General features: G+C 37.2%; 1 protein-coding gene across 1 annotated transcript in view; it reads left to right on the top strand.

Moving 5' to 3' along the window:
* DNER (delta/notch like EGF repeat containing) overlaps nucleotides 1–16,303 on the top strand; it is a 115,976-nt gene that overhangs the window by 37,902 nt on the left and 61,771 nt on the right. Inside the window, exon 2 of the mRNA XM_063408390.1 lies at nucleotides 11,116–11,409. Within this exon, the coding sequence (XP_063264460.1) occupies nucleotides 11,116–11,409 (294 nt within the window). The remainder of the gene's footprint in view (nucleotides 1–11,115; nucleotides 11,410–16,303) is intronic.

Here is a 16,303-nt window from a genome sequence, read left to right as displayed (position 1 = left end):
TTACCAAATTTTCATCAGACAGAAGATCTACAGTTAGTTATTACCCTTAAGATTTTTGAGATGCTATGAAGTATTGCATCAGAAAATTATAAGTCTAATTCATAGCATTGAATAGTGAAGGGATAAATTAGTATTGGTATTACAAGCTGAAAAAGGAGATTTGAAGTCATTCAAAGACAGTAAGAAAGGATTTAGAGAAGTAAATAATACGGGGAGTGACATAGGTTTTAACTTGTCTGAATACAGATTAATTCATGAGGGTAAACCATCAAAAGAGAATTTAAGTGACAGAATTGTAAAATGGTACTGTTTAAAACACACTCTTGTTTCTAGAGTTTCTAGTGGACAGCAAAAGGACTGTGTGCACACAATGTAGTTTGATGACACATAAAGTCTTTTGATATCTGACCTCAGAACAGAATTCATAGGAGAGCTTATTTGGGTCACAGCCCTGCTTTCTGCAGTGCTAGAAAAATGGGCTGTACAGTATTGTGTCCGATTTCATTGATTCCAGTGTTCAGACCACCCGAAAGAAAGACTTAGGCAGAAGCAGCCCTATAGGGACAGGGCCCCTTCATTTGTGCCATTTCATCTAGAAGGGGCACAAATCCTCATTTCTTTCAGGAACTGTTCATTAATATTGTAATGCGTTTGGTAAAAGCTGTGATCTTTAGGGCACATTTAAAATGATGGATGATGAGTTTGTTGCTGGGTTGAACCTTGACTCACTTTACCATTTCTACCATGAGCCTTTCATCATGTTGAACAATGAGTATGCGTGGCATCTTGGAGACACCAGTGAGAGCATCTTACAACAAACAAGTTTCCTCTTGACATCTCTGATATGAAAATGAACACAATGAGAGGCAATTCTCATATTTATAATGATAGGCTCCCTGCAACTTGCTTCAGGATTGCATAAAATTGTCCCAGAGAGAGGCGCTATGCACCAAATTTTAATTTCCCTAGATCTAGAGAATTTTGAAATGTTCTATCAGGAAGCACATTCCTCTGCACTGAGGAAAAGTCTGTGTATATAACCAGAAGGTCTGAGAGTGACCAAGTAGCTGAAATGAAAAGAAAATAATCAAAGCCTAATGAGAAGAATTTTGCTAGTGTAGAGTAGCAAGACAAAACCCTGAACAATTGTTACTGGGTGGCATGGGAAAAATGACAATCCATTTTATTTTAATACAATTTTAGAAGGTCTTTTGGACCTGAAGATACATTTGTTTTTAAAAAAATAACTGCAGAAAGGATGTTCTACTGACTGGGCAAAACTGCTATTTCAGATGAGGCTAAGGGAAGCACTGCCTCTCACCACTGAAAATAAAGACCTATTTTATGGATCTGCAGACTGGCTTATTCTCAAGGTTCAGGCATATGCTGCTATTTTCATACCTTAACAATTTGCTGTGTTAGATGCCGTGAAGTAACTGAATTCACCCAGGCTGTCATAAAATGTGAGATACAATGCTGTAGTTGAAAGTGCTTTCACAGAGAGGCACGGTGACAATGGCAGTGGGTGCCAACATGAGTGAGTGATGGTGTTTAAACAAGGAGGAGCAGAGAAATGTTTGGGCTTCTATCCCTATCCCAATGTTGTTCAAATATTTAAACTAATTGTATCTTTGCAGTAAAATGGTAAGTTCGTCAAGGATGATGAGGTGGGTGTTGATTTGAAACTCTTTGGACATCGCTTTTTATGTGGGCAGGTGCTTTGTTACAAGATAAAGATGTCTCCAGCCCTGTCTTAAAATTAAAAATAATTTTTGACCAAAAAACTATTAAGTTTTCCAGAAAGGAAGGGTTTGAATTCTCATTTGCTGTAACAACAAGACACCTGAAGTCAGCTTCTTCGCACTGGCATCTCTTTTCACCCCCTCTCTGTAGATACCAGGTCTGACATTCCTGCAAATGTCAGATGCACAGTGTTGTTCAGGTGTATTAATTAAGTGTATTTTGTAGTCAATTTAATCCCCAATAAGTACATAAAAATGTATCTGGGTCTGGGAATTCTAATCACGGGTCCAGAGAATTAAAATCAAGTATACATTATATAAAGGAAAGGGTTTTTAAAATAGAAGTCATGGGGAGTAACATAATCCAACACAGAAAACCAGAAGTGTGTCCTGAGAGAAAGTGTGTACTGAGAGAATGCGTTCATGGGTTTGCAAATTTTTTCATCTTTCTTTCAGTATTTTTCCAACTAGACAATATTTTTACTTTAGATCTGACAGGGTATTGAAGTATGAGAAATAAGGAAAAAATCAGCAGACCACATAGGTGGGATTTACTGTGCTGTCAGCAGTACTGGATGCAGGGCAGGAATGTTGGTTGAAAGTGCTGGAAGACCCATCTCATGCTCCTCTATTTGACTCAGTGCATAAGCTTTTGCTGTTTTATTGATTCCCAAATGCCTCAGCTGCCAAAATGTCTCCTTTTTGATGTGTTGTGGCTTGAAACGATAACAACTGCTTCTTTTCAAACTCCCCAAATTTTAATTGTCTTTTTCATACTTGATTTGGAAAATGTGACATCAGCGAACTGCTGGTTATGTCACCCCTCCTAGGTACCTTATGGATGTTTATTATCTTTTCTTGTTTTCACAGCCTCTTGTGGGCAGAAAGCTATGAGAGTAGTCAATTGTCACATCTGCTGAGTTTTTCAGGATTTCATGCACTATTGATGGTTCAGCTGCAGTTTTATGCACAACTCGCTGTGTAATTTAGTCCTTCTCTTGCTCTTATAAGAACTGCATGTCTATTTGGCTGTATGTCACCCAGAAAAGTGTGAAGCCTCCGACTTGGAAATCGAGAAATGCCCTGACTACTTGAACTAATGAAGTCTAGTTTGTATGAATTCATGTCTTGAGGTTGATTGATGTTGATGCTGAAGAAAATGAGAATGGTGTTGCTGTTCTGTTGCTGAATATTGGAAGGGTGCTGTGTCTTGTAGATAATTAAGTGTGAGTTTACACTGTGCAGTTTTTGTCACTTAGAGAACCTACATGGGCTTGATCCTTGACCTGGGTGCTTGTTCATGGAATGAAGGTAAAATTTTAAATTATTTTTTAGATTTCTAGAAAACTCTCAAATATGTTCCATTCAATATTTTTTAAGGTTGGACAAACAAGTAAAACTCAACATTCCTGTTGAGAGATTATAGCACACTACTGTTTTTAAAACAGCTAAAATTTTAGGAATTTAAGATCGTCTTTCTTTGAGTAGGATAAGTAATTTCCTTAGGTAATTTTGAAAATTCAAGTAGCAGATTGTTTGGAATTTTTTTTTCCACAAGGATACTAGCCTGTGCTAGTCCTGGTCTCATTAGAACTCAAAATATTCATGGCAGAACTTTAGGATCTTGAAATTATATTAGTAACCTTAAATTAGCTTGTGACCCATATGGTTAATCTCAAGTTTTTATTTTTTGGAATTAATATATCTTTTGTTCAAAAAATTTAAAAAATCTTTTGCATGTAAGGTGGAAACTTGCTTTTGTGTTTTTTAATGGAATTCTACTCATCTTGTTTTTGAGGTCAGTTAATGACTTTAGGTCAGTTAATTCTAGAATAATATTATATGGGAACATATTTACTTAATTTCAGCTTTACACTAGTTCAGTGTAGAAATAAAAAATGTTATGAATTCTCATATCATTACATATTTTAATGTCCTATCATAAAAATATTTTGTGCACCCTACTTTTATCCAAGAAAAAATTCTTCTGAAAAGGGGAAACAATGTTAAGAATAAAGATACTATTGATAATTCTTTCACTGTGATATTTTAATAATGAAATAATAGCATAAGTTCCAAACAAACAGGTGCATTGTGCCACTGTGACAAATGTAACACTTTCTCTTCACAATTACCCTCTAGCTTTGCCACCAGGCATGAGAGAACCACTGGGGTCCCAAGTAGCAATTAGAGCAGGGTGCCAGCCCTGACTGAGTGTAAAATGAGATGATTCTCTGGTAAAAATACCAATGCTGATCTTCAGACCTCTATTGGTACTTCTTAGATCCTTTCAGTAGTTGACCCATCTTTGGGGTAGATATCCTGACTCCATTTCGGTTTCCTGAAGAAGTATGGGTGAGTATTTGCTCAGTATGGGTGTCGCTGGAAAGAAACTTGCTTAGCTTATCTACTTGGAAAGTAACATTAAATCTGCTGTATTTATAAAAATATCAAACAATTTGAATGTTCTTTCACAACAGGAGAAAGGCAAATACATATTTTAAAAAAAGGATTGAAAATAATCTGATGAGAAAAGCGGAGCAAAAAAGTAAGGTTCTTCTCAATAATTGTTTGTGTCCATGCTGACATCTGACAGTTCTCAGTGGTTAGTGTGAAGCAGATATTTTCATTTCACTGAGGGAGAGGAAAAGTGATCTCAATTTACTTTGCAGTTATTTCAGGATACCTTGAGGTAAGAATGTGCCTGAGGATAGGTAGAGCAAAGCAGTTGGTGTCTGCTAACTTATTACACAAGGGTAAATCAGCCATTTGCTGGAGCTCTGTTTTTAAAATCTATCACGCTGTTCAAATTCTGCCTTGTTATGTTTGCTGGTTTTTCAAATAGATTTGGGCAGCCATGCTTTGGTTTGCAATTAAACAGACAATTTCTTTAGGCATTTGCTTTCTGCTTCACTGAAGTAAAAAAAAAGAAAATTTATATCCCTTTATGACATTCACTGGCAGTTTCATTACTCTGAATATTCAAAACTCATGGAATGAGAATTGCAGCTTGGAAGAAATCCAAAGTTCTCATTGTTAATGGTGTTTCAAAGAATCATATTCTGAATTATCTGATAAAGGTTACACTTTATTAGATTTATTGATAGTTTTCCTCATGGGTTGGGCATACAGTTGAATTGCTAAATGAAAAGAGTAAATGTTTACTTCTAGAAAGAAGTTGCTTATATTCTATTTTCTGTATGATACAGTTCTTGGCCTTGGCCTTCTGAATCTCAGCTAATCCCAATTTTGTCTTGTAGCTTGTAGTTAATTCCTAATGATTGAAGCTGACATAGCTGCCAAATTCTTGTTTTATATAATAGTGTTTTTTTCTGCTTACACTTTTTTGAGGGATGGGAAAGAAACCCCTGATTGCTCTGGCTTCCAGGACCTCCGTATAAAGCACTTTTTATTACTTTGTTGTTGCCCATTCTATTAAATCCCTGATACACAGGTCCCTGACTGGTGTGGTTCATATCCCATGGGCAGCCTGCAGTATGGAACAGCCCCACGATGGCAGGTCCTTCCTTCTGACAGATGGTGACATCCCAATTCCTGTACAGACTGCCTCTGATCATTGTCACCACACCCCGTCAGGCAGTGTCATTGTGTCCTGTGCATGTGCTAGAGGAATGACTAATGAGGAGTGTCCTTAAATTCACACACAAAGGAATGGCAGCTTCTAGGGAGCAGCCATTTGAGGTGGTGGTACCTGTGTGATCACGGTGCTGGTCGTGTTCCATTTTTACATCCTCATGTGACAAAAAGCTCTCATTCATCCTGACTCTCCTAATCAGTGTTTTAGCCACTTTCATTTCTGTTGTGTTCAGTCACAGTTGGAAAATGAATGTATTCTTCAGCACATCTGTTCTGAAGCAGATCTTGTCTTGAGAAGAATACTGGCTAAAGATACAATATTAAGATGATTTTCCTGTCTATTATGGGCTAATTAGAAGAGTTAATATAACTCAGGATTTTTTCTTAACTTTAAATTTTGCTGAATAACTCTGTAAACACTTCTGTTCACTGGAGCAAAGAAGTGTTCAGAAGAAACCAGAATGACCACAGAAAGAGGCAAAAAAGAAAGAAAGACTAAGAAACAAACCTGAACAAATAGCTGCAGGTTACAGATTTAGCCTTGCTCTACAGGGGTGTATTTCTTGATTGTATTTATTTATATTTCAGTGCTGCTTGAGTTCCTATTGCCTCTGTCTCTGTGATTCCCACCCTGAAAAAAAAATTGCTTTCTAACCAGCCAACACAGGCAGCGTGAGAAAGGAAGGGTAATCCCCATTTTCCAGTTGGAAAGAGGCAGAGATGGAATCTGACTGTTCTCAGCTCACACAGGATGTCTCTGGGAGAGCCAGAAATTGAACCCAGATAAGTTGCTTGAGTCCTGCTGAGTCTCAAGACAGTCTTTTCTCAAAACAGAAGAAAATGCATTTATTTGATACACTCATCTCAATGCTTTTCCTGTGGATACTATTTAGAGCATCTGTGTTTTTAAATTTAAATTCATCTTTTTTTCTTGCTTTTCATTTCATAGTTAGCACTAATATTTAATGTGAGATGGAATGGAATTTACAACTTCACAGTGTGAAGGAATGAATTAGAATAAATTTTAATAATAGTTTGAACATAATTAAACAATTTTTTCAAAGAGATTACATTTTTAGATAATCTTTATTGTCATTGCTATATAAAAGATTTAAATGTGTTTCCATCTCTTTTTCATAAATTGATGCATATGCAAAAATAGATGATATTTCAGATGTACTTAAAAGGAAAACTATTTCTCCCCCCTACTTTATTAAAAGCAGATAATGGCTTAGACTGTAGGTTTTAATTATTTTCTTTCTAAAGTATTCAGAAGTTGATGATTTTTAATGTACCATGCAAATCTTGAAATTGATGTGTCTGATCCTGGTGATATGTGGTGGATCTTCCCATGATCTCATCTGGGAGAGAAGTTGTTTGCTTCTGTATTGGGGAATTTCTTCAGCAATGTAGGTGCAAAAACAGTTTTACTTTTACTGATTTAAATTTCTCCTAAGATCTCTTTTTACCAGAATATATGAAAAAACATATGAAAAAGCTACTTGAATAACTCTACATATTTGAGAACCACAACAATTTACCCTGTAACTGAAAAAATTATCTCAGGGAGCCATGGAAAGTTGTAAATTTTGGACTATGTAAGTTTTTAATATCTGCAGGTTGTTTCAGAGGTGGTGAGTGCTCCTGGACACAGATGCAAAGTCTCAGCCTTTGACATCGTTGTGGCAGCTTGGCTTTGTTAACAGGTTAACATTCACTGTGTAGAATGAATTTAAACAATCTGCTGAAATCTTAATATGAGGAATAGATTTACTGGGGCTTTTTTTCCATATTTTACTGAAGCTGCAAGCTGGTGTAATATTGTCTGTGGCTGTAGGCAACAGCAATAAAACCTGACCCAAAAGTTAATTTTGTACTGACACATCTAAGAGGAGAGTTGCAGGTGGAAGACAGGTTTGGCACACAGTTTAGGAGCTCATCTGTAGCCTTGGCTTTAGACTTACCATTCCAATTTTTGAAGCTCTTTGGAGGATCTACCTGGACTGTCTCCAGGTGGAACAAGTAGAACCACTCTGAAGAGAAGGTGAATGAGCAAACTGACAAATTGCTGTCATTGCAAGTAGTACTGGCAGAAAGAACTTGCAGATTTAATCTTGCAGTGTTTTATCTCGAGCTGAAACCTTAGGAAACAATTGGCCTGCCTGGCAAAGGATCCCTGCTTGTGCGTGTGATTCTTAAACAAGCCCAGTTTATATTATACCACATCCAGTCTGCCTTTGGAAAATTAACTGTGATATGAAGGGCACCTTGGTATGCATCTGTCTTAGGATTCTTTTGGAAAAATATTTCAGGGATTACAATTGTCCAGGCATATGGAATAGTAATTGCATGCAAATACATTTTATGCATTTTAGCTTGGCTCTGTCAGCTGCAACGGCTGGCTGTGCCTATTTAGTCAAGGGATGTATTATAAAAACAGACAGACTACTAAATGAGAAAATGGGCTTGAAAACAAGAGGCCTAAATACAAAGTATACTTTCTTAATAGTGACTATGGAAATTCTGTACCTAAGAGGTTTTCCAGTAGTGATCTTACTGATTTAGTATTTGTTCATGGGCTCTATGGATTTGTGTTACTTGCTGCCTTCTTTTCTCTGTGCAACAGTCTCAGAATATACTGAACTGCACGAGGAGTGGCTAAAAAAGGGGCTCATAATTGTCTACTCGCAGTATATTTACATTCAACTCTTACGAGACCAAGGTGTTTTGGTTTCTTCTTTTGTTTTGGTTTTGTTTTGTTCTGCAGGGGTTTTTTTGTGAGATTCAACAGTTCCTTGAATTTTTGCTAGCTTTTACTCTGATGTAGCCATGCTGTGCACTGTGTCAAAATGTTTCTCAGATCACTTGGATGATCATTGCTGCCACCTTGGTGAGGACCAGAGAAACCATGGAAACATCACAACCAACACAACACAACCAACACAAATTAATCAATTTTATTTGCTTATCTCTTTTTATCTTATAATTAAAATGGACTCTTTAGTTGAACAGAAAACCTATGCACAAAGGATATTGATTTGTTTTGATAGGCTTATTGAAAGACAAATGAGCTTTTGAATTACTAGCAACTAAGGAATGAGAATAATGATAAAATCCTGTGAAGTGCTTCATAAAATGAAGTTCTGAGGAAGTCCGTGGCTGAAGTTCAACATCTATTTATATTTTTTTATTTTTCATCTAATCAAAAAGATTTTAATTATTTTCACTTCCACTGTGTCTGAAAGGGTAGGGGTGGTTCCTAGAGCACAAGGTGTTCTTCAGTGTATGGCATAAGCAGCACTGAGCAGGACTTAATAATGATTAAACACATCTGTTTCCAATCAAACAAGCTCAAATCAATTTGCATCAAATAGCGCGGAGCATTTTTTATTATTGTGCTTGTAATGTGAATGGATGCATTCAATAATGGGGAAGTGCCCTTTGTGATTGAAAATGTTATTTATTCTTTCTTATTACTAGGTTTGGAGATAATAACCTTAAAATTTTAGGTGTTTGAATTACTAACACAAAATAGGCTTATTTTGAATTTGGATTTTTTGCAAAAGCATGAGTAAAGAGCTTATCCAACAATAGGAAATCTGCAGTTCTTTGAAACTCAGATCTAGTCCAAGAAACTAGAATATGAAAAACTGTTGCAAACAATTTTTGAACTGGCTCTGTTCACATGTCAACACATTTTATCTTCAATACTCTTAAAGGAAAAGAAAACTTCTATGAATATCTCTGGCACTTGGCAGTGGAGCAAGCTTAAAACGTAACTGACAAACCATAGAACAGAACTAGTTCCTTCCTGAAAATTGTTCTTTTCTGTCACTTAAATATTATTTTGTGGAGAAGAGATTTAGAAATTGTTCTTTGAGAACTTAGGTATTCTTTTGATTTGCAAGGAAAAGAGACTTTAAGAAGATAAACCTTCTGAACATAAAAATCCATACTTCCTTGATAAGTCAAGTATATATATAAACTTGCCATTTAGTTGAGTGTTAAAAATGAAGAGTCAGAGCTTGACCCTGATGTCTAATGTGTCACCTTATCTGTATGAGATGTGTCCCCAAGCAAAGTAAATATCATTCTGAACTGTGACCAAACCATGAGATAAATTAATAAACCATATATTTTGGGCTGTCCTCTGTGACCTCTAAGCTTTCTACACAAGTCAGGACAAAATCTGACATTCATCATTGACTGTCTCCAAAATTAACTTTCATAATAATATTTCCTCTGTTTTCTGTACAAAAATGTTACAGAGTCTGGCGTGTACAAAAATTTGAGCCAAAGAAAGAATTCCAGCTGAGGTCAATAATAGTATTGTTTTATCTAAGGAAATTTTATATTAGGATTTGGTGTCCCTGACAACAGACCTTTGGATTAATGGGAAGGTAAAATTGCTAGTATAGACCCAATACGTGTTTTTCACATTAATGATATTTAGGGTTTATGTAATTCTTGAGATAATTATATCATTATCTTATTATGACATTATATCAACTATTTATTAATAAATATCTGTGCTGCTTTACTGAGAAATATAATACGAAGCATTGCTTATGCAGGGAAGAGCAGGAATATTGTACAGGAAGGAATGGAGTAACCTTTAGGACTGGAGCACTTGGGTGAAATTTGCATTTAAAGATGAGGAAATGTCTGATTGCAGTGATGTGTTTTCCCTTTGATGTGGAGACGAGTGAAGGGAGGTGCCTGATGGTCTTGGTCAGTGACAGTGAGCCAGCAGCGTGGTTTAGCTCTCATTAAGGCAAGCACTTCTTCAGTATTGCCTAGGAAGCTGTACAAGCAAAAATATTGATGCTTTTGCCAAAGGCAGTGCTAAACTTTGGAGTCCTAGGTGCAAAAATGAACACTTGTCTGGAGGGAAGGGCTTGTCCTCCCCAAGGAAACGGGGCAAGCACACCTAATTTTTCCAGGAGCTAAAACTTGAAGAGTTTGTAGATGTATTCTGTAAATGCATTATGGTTGCAAAATTCAACACAAAAAAGTGAAGACATTTGAACTGAAAGTCAGTAATGACATAAAAAACTACAAAATAGCTGTAGGGAAATTCAAGATAGAAATTAAAGGCATGCAAACCTCAGACAGCATTTTCCCTTACATCACAGAGTTGTCTTGTCCTATGCTAATACAATGCTGTTTTAAAAACAGGCACAGTTTTGCCCCTGCTTTCTAACTCCTGTCAGAAAGCTTTCAGCAGCCAAATGAATCGGACTCTGAAACTGCTGTCCACAAAGTGAAGTGTAGGTAAAAGGCCCAGCTCTTTTACAAAGGAGGTTTTGTCCTCAAACAGGATTGTGTGATCTGGTTAGCTCTGACCACAGAGAGCTGCTTCGGAACCTGCTGATCTGCACAACTGCTGTGCCCTTTCCTATTCCTGTTACTTCCTTAAATTCCAACATATCTGATGCTTTCCCTGAATAGGTTACTCTTTCAAGTCTGTTTTTGAAAATTCCTGATAATGAATGGTGGCCACGTTCCTTTTTTGTGTTTATCTCTTTGTTTGAACGTGGCAACAGTGAATTAGCATAAATGGTGTGAGGAAAGTAGTTAATGTAGATTAATTTGTATTCTTCTTTAATCCTTTGAATTTACTTCCTTGAAGATACATCAAAGATGAGTTTGGTTCATAAATACGTTCAGAAGATGAAAACAGTAGGGGGAAAGAATCCTGTTTTACGGTATTTTTAAAACCCAGAAATAAATCCTTTACAACCAGTAACTGACCTATATGATATGTATTTTCCAGTTTGTTTCAGATCCTTGTGCCAGCAACCCCTGTCACCATGGTAACTGCAGCAGCAGCAGGGATGGCTACTCGTGTGTGTGCAGTGAGGGCTTTGAGGGAACAAACTGTGAGCGCTCAGCGCTGAGCCCCGCAGCCTCCGGCCGGACAGAGCCCACCGCACCCCGGCACAGCCCCGCCACGTCCACCCTGGAGCCCGACATGGCCCTGCCCCGCTCCAGAGCCACCGTCACCCTGCCCACGTGGCAGCCAAAGGCGGGACAGAGAGCCGTGGATCTCAGATGGGATGAAATAGAGGTGAGAGTGTTCTGGCAAAGTGAAAATTCACTGACAAGAAGGCTTTAAAGTGTTGTTTTCGGGTTGTCGTTTGTGCATGGTTTTGTGATGTCCTCATGAGAAGATTGAAGATATGATCTCTGCCCTAAATTAATATGCTAGTAAAATTAAAACAGAAACACATTTGATCCATGTTATGTGTAATGGACTTAGTTGACTAATGTATTGTATTAGATACTTCTTTGAAATGGGATAATATTGCTTCTTCCGATCAACTGTGTGACACCATATCCCCAAACATCAAAATAATTTAGGACATTCTAAAAGTTAAAGCAATACTTTTAATATATTTTTTGGTATTTGTCATTGTAATCACATTTTGCTAAATTTCCTGCATAGTTACTTGAGGATTAAAAGTGGTGGTTAATACATTACACAGGGCACAACTCTAGGGATGCAGTGGCAGTGGTGGAAACTTTTAAATGTTTAAATTTTAAACATTTGTTGTAACTCTTACAAACAAATCTCTGTCAAAACTTAACAGTATCTGGTAAAACTACAGCTAGAAAGCACACAACGAATGATCCTTAAGAAGTGTGATCTTTGCTTTCCAATGTGTTGTACTCTGCCCTATTTGTAATGCTTAAATGTTTTGCATGGATTCAAGTATCTGCAAAAATTAAAAAAAACCCTATCAAACGTAACCAAGTTATTGTTGAAGTAATGACCAGTTTAGTACCAAGTACTAGGAATAACGAAAATTGTTGCTGAAAAAATATTTTAATTTCTGTAGATGAAAAATTAGAATTTTTGTAACGTCCTTTTCTTATTGAGAAAGGCCTTGTAATATCATTTCATTTCAGTTTATTCAGGGATAAATACGTAACACGTCAGTTGTACCCTTTTTTAAAATGTTTTGATGAGTTTGATTGTCTTGAGGTGTTTTAACCTACTACAGAATGACAAAATGAGCAGGCAGGAGTTTAATCCTGAAACAAGTGTATTTTTCATCACTCTTTGCTAGCCCCAAAAAATTTGTTGATGTTTCCACTGCAAAATTTATTTAATCAATTTTCTGAAAGTAGAATCAGCCTGTGTAAAATATATGTTTGGTGTTACAACTCTTCTCTTTTAGCAGAGGTGTAAGTATTTATAGGGCAGTATTCCAATTCAGTGGGAGTGCTGTTGGGCAATGTCTGGAGCATGAAGCTTTATTTCCTGGAATTCCATCTCCCATATCTATTATTTTACAGTAGAACATATGTCAGACTCCAAGGATGGAGTTTGGAGAGAGCACTGAAGCAGAAACATACAATTATCTGCTCTTATTACTTAGTTTAAATGCAGCCTCATCTCTGCATGGGTGGTCCATATGTCCTGATCAATTGAGGACATGCTCTTCCCTCAACCAGATTTCTCTGGTGTGTCTTCCTCAATCTGTGCTCTGGCATTGTCTGAGGAACGTTTCTGCCTGGTTTGCATTTTCGGAAGATTCAGCAAGAATTTCAGTCAAACAGATCATTCACAAGTGGGTATTTCAGTAGCTGAAATTCACCCTCCTGCAAATGTTCTGTTACCTGAGAAATCAGATAGGTTATCAGTTGCTATTGCATGACTAACACTAGCATGGAAATCACTTGCTATCCAATTACAAACTTGCTTGTGTTGATATGTTTTTAATAGACTGTCATGGGTCTTGTATTTTGGACAAGCTCTCCAGTGTGTCATAATGACCTTCTACCTTGTTCTTTGGAAGTCACAGGAGAGAGATGATTATCTGAAACAAAGAGATTTCAGTTGCTGATTCAAGACATTGTATCTGATCTGTATTAACTGGGGAGAGTTGATTTGCCTGAAGGCCTGTGTTCCAAAGCCTCTTTGGTGGAGATTTCAAAAGTAAAATGTGTTAATAACAAAATACCTTTCCTCATAGTTGTAAGAATGTTGCAAAACTTGATCCTTCTTTGCTCTCTTAAAAGGAAGAGAATAAAGTAACTGTAGGTTTTGTATTGAAAAAATGTACTGTTTTTTATCTTTGTTGAGATTCAGAGGATAACAAAGGATATTATGTTGTTGTTTGTTTTTTATAAATCTTCCAAGACAGTCTGTTTTCCAAATTATTCTATACTGATACTGAAAGTGAATTAATGTTCTTCAGACCCTTTTGTCTCAGAGAGAAATTTTGCCAGACTCTCTCCAAGTGAAAGCTCTCACTCTCTTGTAAGGATGAAGTTTCCATGAAAGCTTTTCTGGGAAGTTTTGGGAACTCAAAGAATGAACCCCTGGAAGAAGTAAGCTGTCTAGGAGAGCATGATGTGTGCTCACATCTGGACAGGTTTTCTGTGTGCCTTGGGCACCAGGGACACATTTAGCACTGCTTGCTGGAATGAACTGTCTCAGTAGTGCCTGTACCAGTAGGTACAGACCAATGTCTTTGGATGCAGTTTCATTTCTTAGAGTGGTCTTCAGATAAGAAACTAATATTTTCTTCATGTGCAGATTAAGGACTAAAACCACAGATCATAAGCAAGAACACTTTCTCTCAGCTGATTTTCTTTAGTATAATACAAATTTATCTTTGTGCTCATCCATTCAAAGATAATTCTTTTTCCTGCTTGGAGCAACCAGTTCCCCTCGTAAGAGAGATCCAACTAACAATCCACATTTCCCCAGTTCAATCATCTTTTGTGTTATAGTGTACAAGAGATATTTATTAGCCAGTAATGGAGGGGAAAAGAAACCATCTCATTAATCCTACTCAATTAATGGATTTAACAAGGGTTTCAGTGTACAAAATCTACCGTAAGAATAGCAGTACCATACTCTTATACACAGCTTTTCATAATAGACCTGAAATTCTTTTCAAAGGAAATCAGCTGTATTATTCCCATTTTACAGACTGAGATGCTGAAGCACAGAGCAGTGAAGTGATTTGCCAGGTGCACAGCCAGAAATTAGAATGCTGAGCATGTGAGTCCTAGTCTAACCTTCTATTTATATTGCAATTTTGTGCTCAGATTCAAGGGTTTGGAACTAATGATTAGAGGCTACAATAAACTTCTAATTCCCCTTGCAGTGGGGACAGCATTTGTTTTACATGTGTCCTTAGTCAGTAAATTGCAAGCCTTTAAAAGGAGTGTGGCTGAATCAGGTGTAAAATCCTGAAAGAGAGTGTTCCTGCTCTGCAGCAATGGCAGAATTATTCCCTAAGCATATTCCTGAAACAGGAACCTTTCAGTCTTGACTACTTTATGTGTTGCTAAATGTTTGTGATTTTTTTTTGTCAAAGCATGGTCTGGGTGCAGAAGGAGGAACAGAATCTGAACCAAATCAGAGGAGAGATCCATTTGAGATTGCTAAATGCAGAATAGAAACTTGATCCTTAGAAAGGACTTCTTAGGAAAATCTTTGACCGGGAAATGGGTGAAGGTTGGAGTGTATATACTTGCCCTTTTCTTACCCTATTTTCTTGGCATTCCCTCTTAGGATTGCTATTAAAGTGCTGGAATATGTGTAATTTTGGTTAGACTTAGGACCTTAGCTCTTCTAACTGTATATAATATTTGTTTTTGAAATCTCTGTAATTTTTCTTTTTGCTCTGAGAAAAAGATATTCTACAAACACATAAGGAGAATGAAGGAGCACAGATTTTTGTAGAATAATATTAGCTTTCTTCTAGGATAAATCTGTATCTCCACTAACTCTCTCCTCTATAATATTAGTTTATGGAACTTTTTGTTTATCTGCACACACCATTTTCATAGACAGCTTGATGTAAGTTGAATAGGTGCAACTCTTTATTATATTTATTTTCTAAATAAAACCCTTAATGTCTCTAAAAGCTCAATATACTTAAGCAAAACTTCTGTGAAGTTCATACAAACCTCAGTTTATTATGTTCCATTACCAAATCATGTTTAAAAGCTAGTCTTAAATACCAGGTTTCCTAAAATCAAAGCTCTTTAAGACAGAAATTCTAGTGAGTTATATCAAGAGACTGAAGGTCTTCTCTTCTACAGCTATATTGGTGGGTGTACTCAAGATTTTTGGTTATCCAGAACTGGTTTTGAAAAATATCTGGATTCATTTAACTACTCCTTAAGGAATCATCCTGTATTGAAGTCCTAGAGAGTATGAGGGGAAAAAAGGAAAAACAAACAAACAAACAAGGTTAAAAAAGAAAAAAAAAAAAAAGCCTGATGTGTTTACTGCCTTTTAGTGTTTTGGTGCAGAAATATCTATAGCTGACTTGACAGTCTTAGGTTGAAGTTTATGTCCCAGCTTACCCTCCAGTGACCTGAGCTCATACACTGCATGCAAAGATTTGACTATGTGGAATTTTTGCTCAATGAACTTGTTTACACAGTGTTTACCTTTCTTTCACAACAGCTCCATACTCTGTGGAACAGTAACTGACTATTAACTATTAATGAAAATCACCTTTATTGAATGGCTGTGCTTAGCTGCCTGTCCCCTGCTCAGATCACCCGCTGGGGATGGAGAGGACAGGCAGCTAAACCTCACCCAGCCCCCTGCTCACTGCCCCACCCAGTGAGATGGGGGAGAGAACTGGAAGAGTAAAAGTGGGAAAACTCATGGGGAGATGAAGACAGTTCAGTCATTTAAAAAAGGAGAAATAGAAAACAATAAAGGAAAAGCCTGAACAAAACAAGTAAAGCAAAAAGCCCCAGTTACTCACCACAAACAACTGATGCCCAGCCAGTCTGTGAGCAGCAGCAGCTCTGGCCAGCTTCCACCCCCCGCCCCAGTTTTATTGCTGAGCAAACCTGCTGTGCTGGGGGATGTCCCTCTGGTCAGCTGGGATCAGCTGTCCCCCTGTGCTCCCTCTGCACCCCCAGCCTACTTGCTGGAAGGGCACTCGAAGAAAGAGAAAAGGCCTCAGTATTGTGTGAAC

Source organism: Prinia subflava, chromosome 11 (assembly GCF_021018805.1).
Source record: "Prinia subflava isolate CZ2003 ecotype Zambia chromosome 11, Cam_Psub_1.2, whole genome shotgun sequence".
In the NCBI taxonomy this organism is placed as follows: Eukaryota; Metazoa; Chordata; class Aves; order Passeriformes; family Cisticolidae; genus Prinia; species Prinia subflava.
The sequence above is the reverse complement of the archived record's forward strand: the minus strand, read 5'-3'. Positions and strand labels throughout refer to the sequence as shown.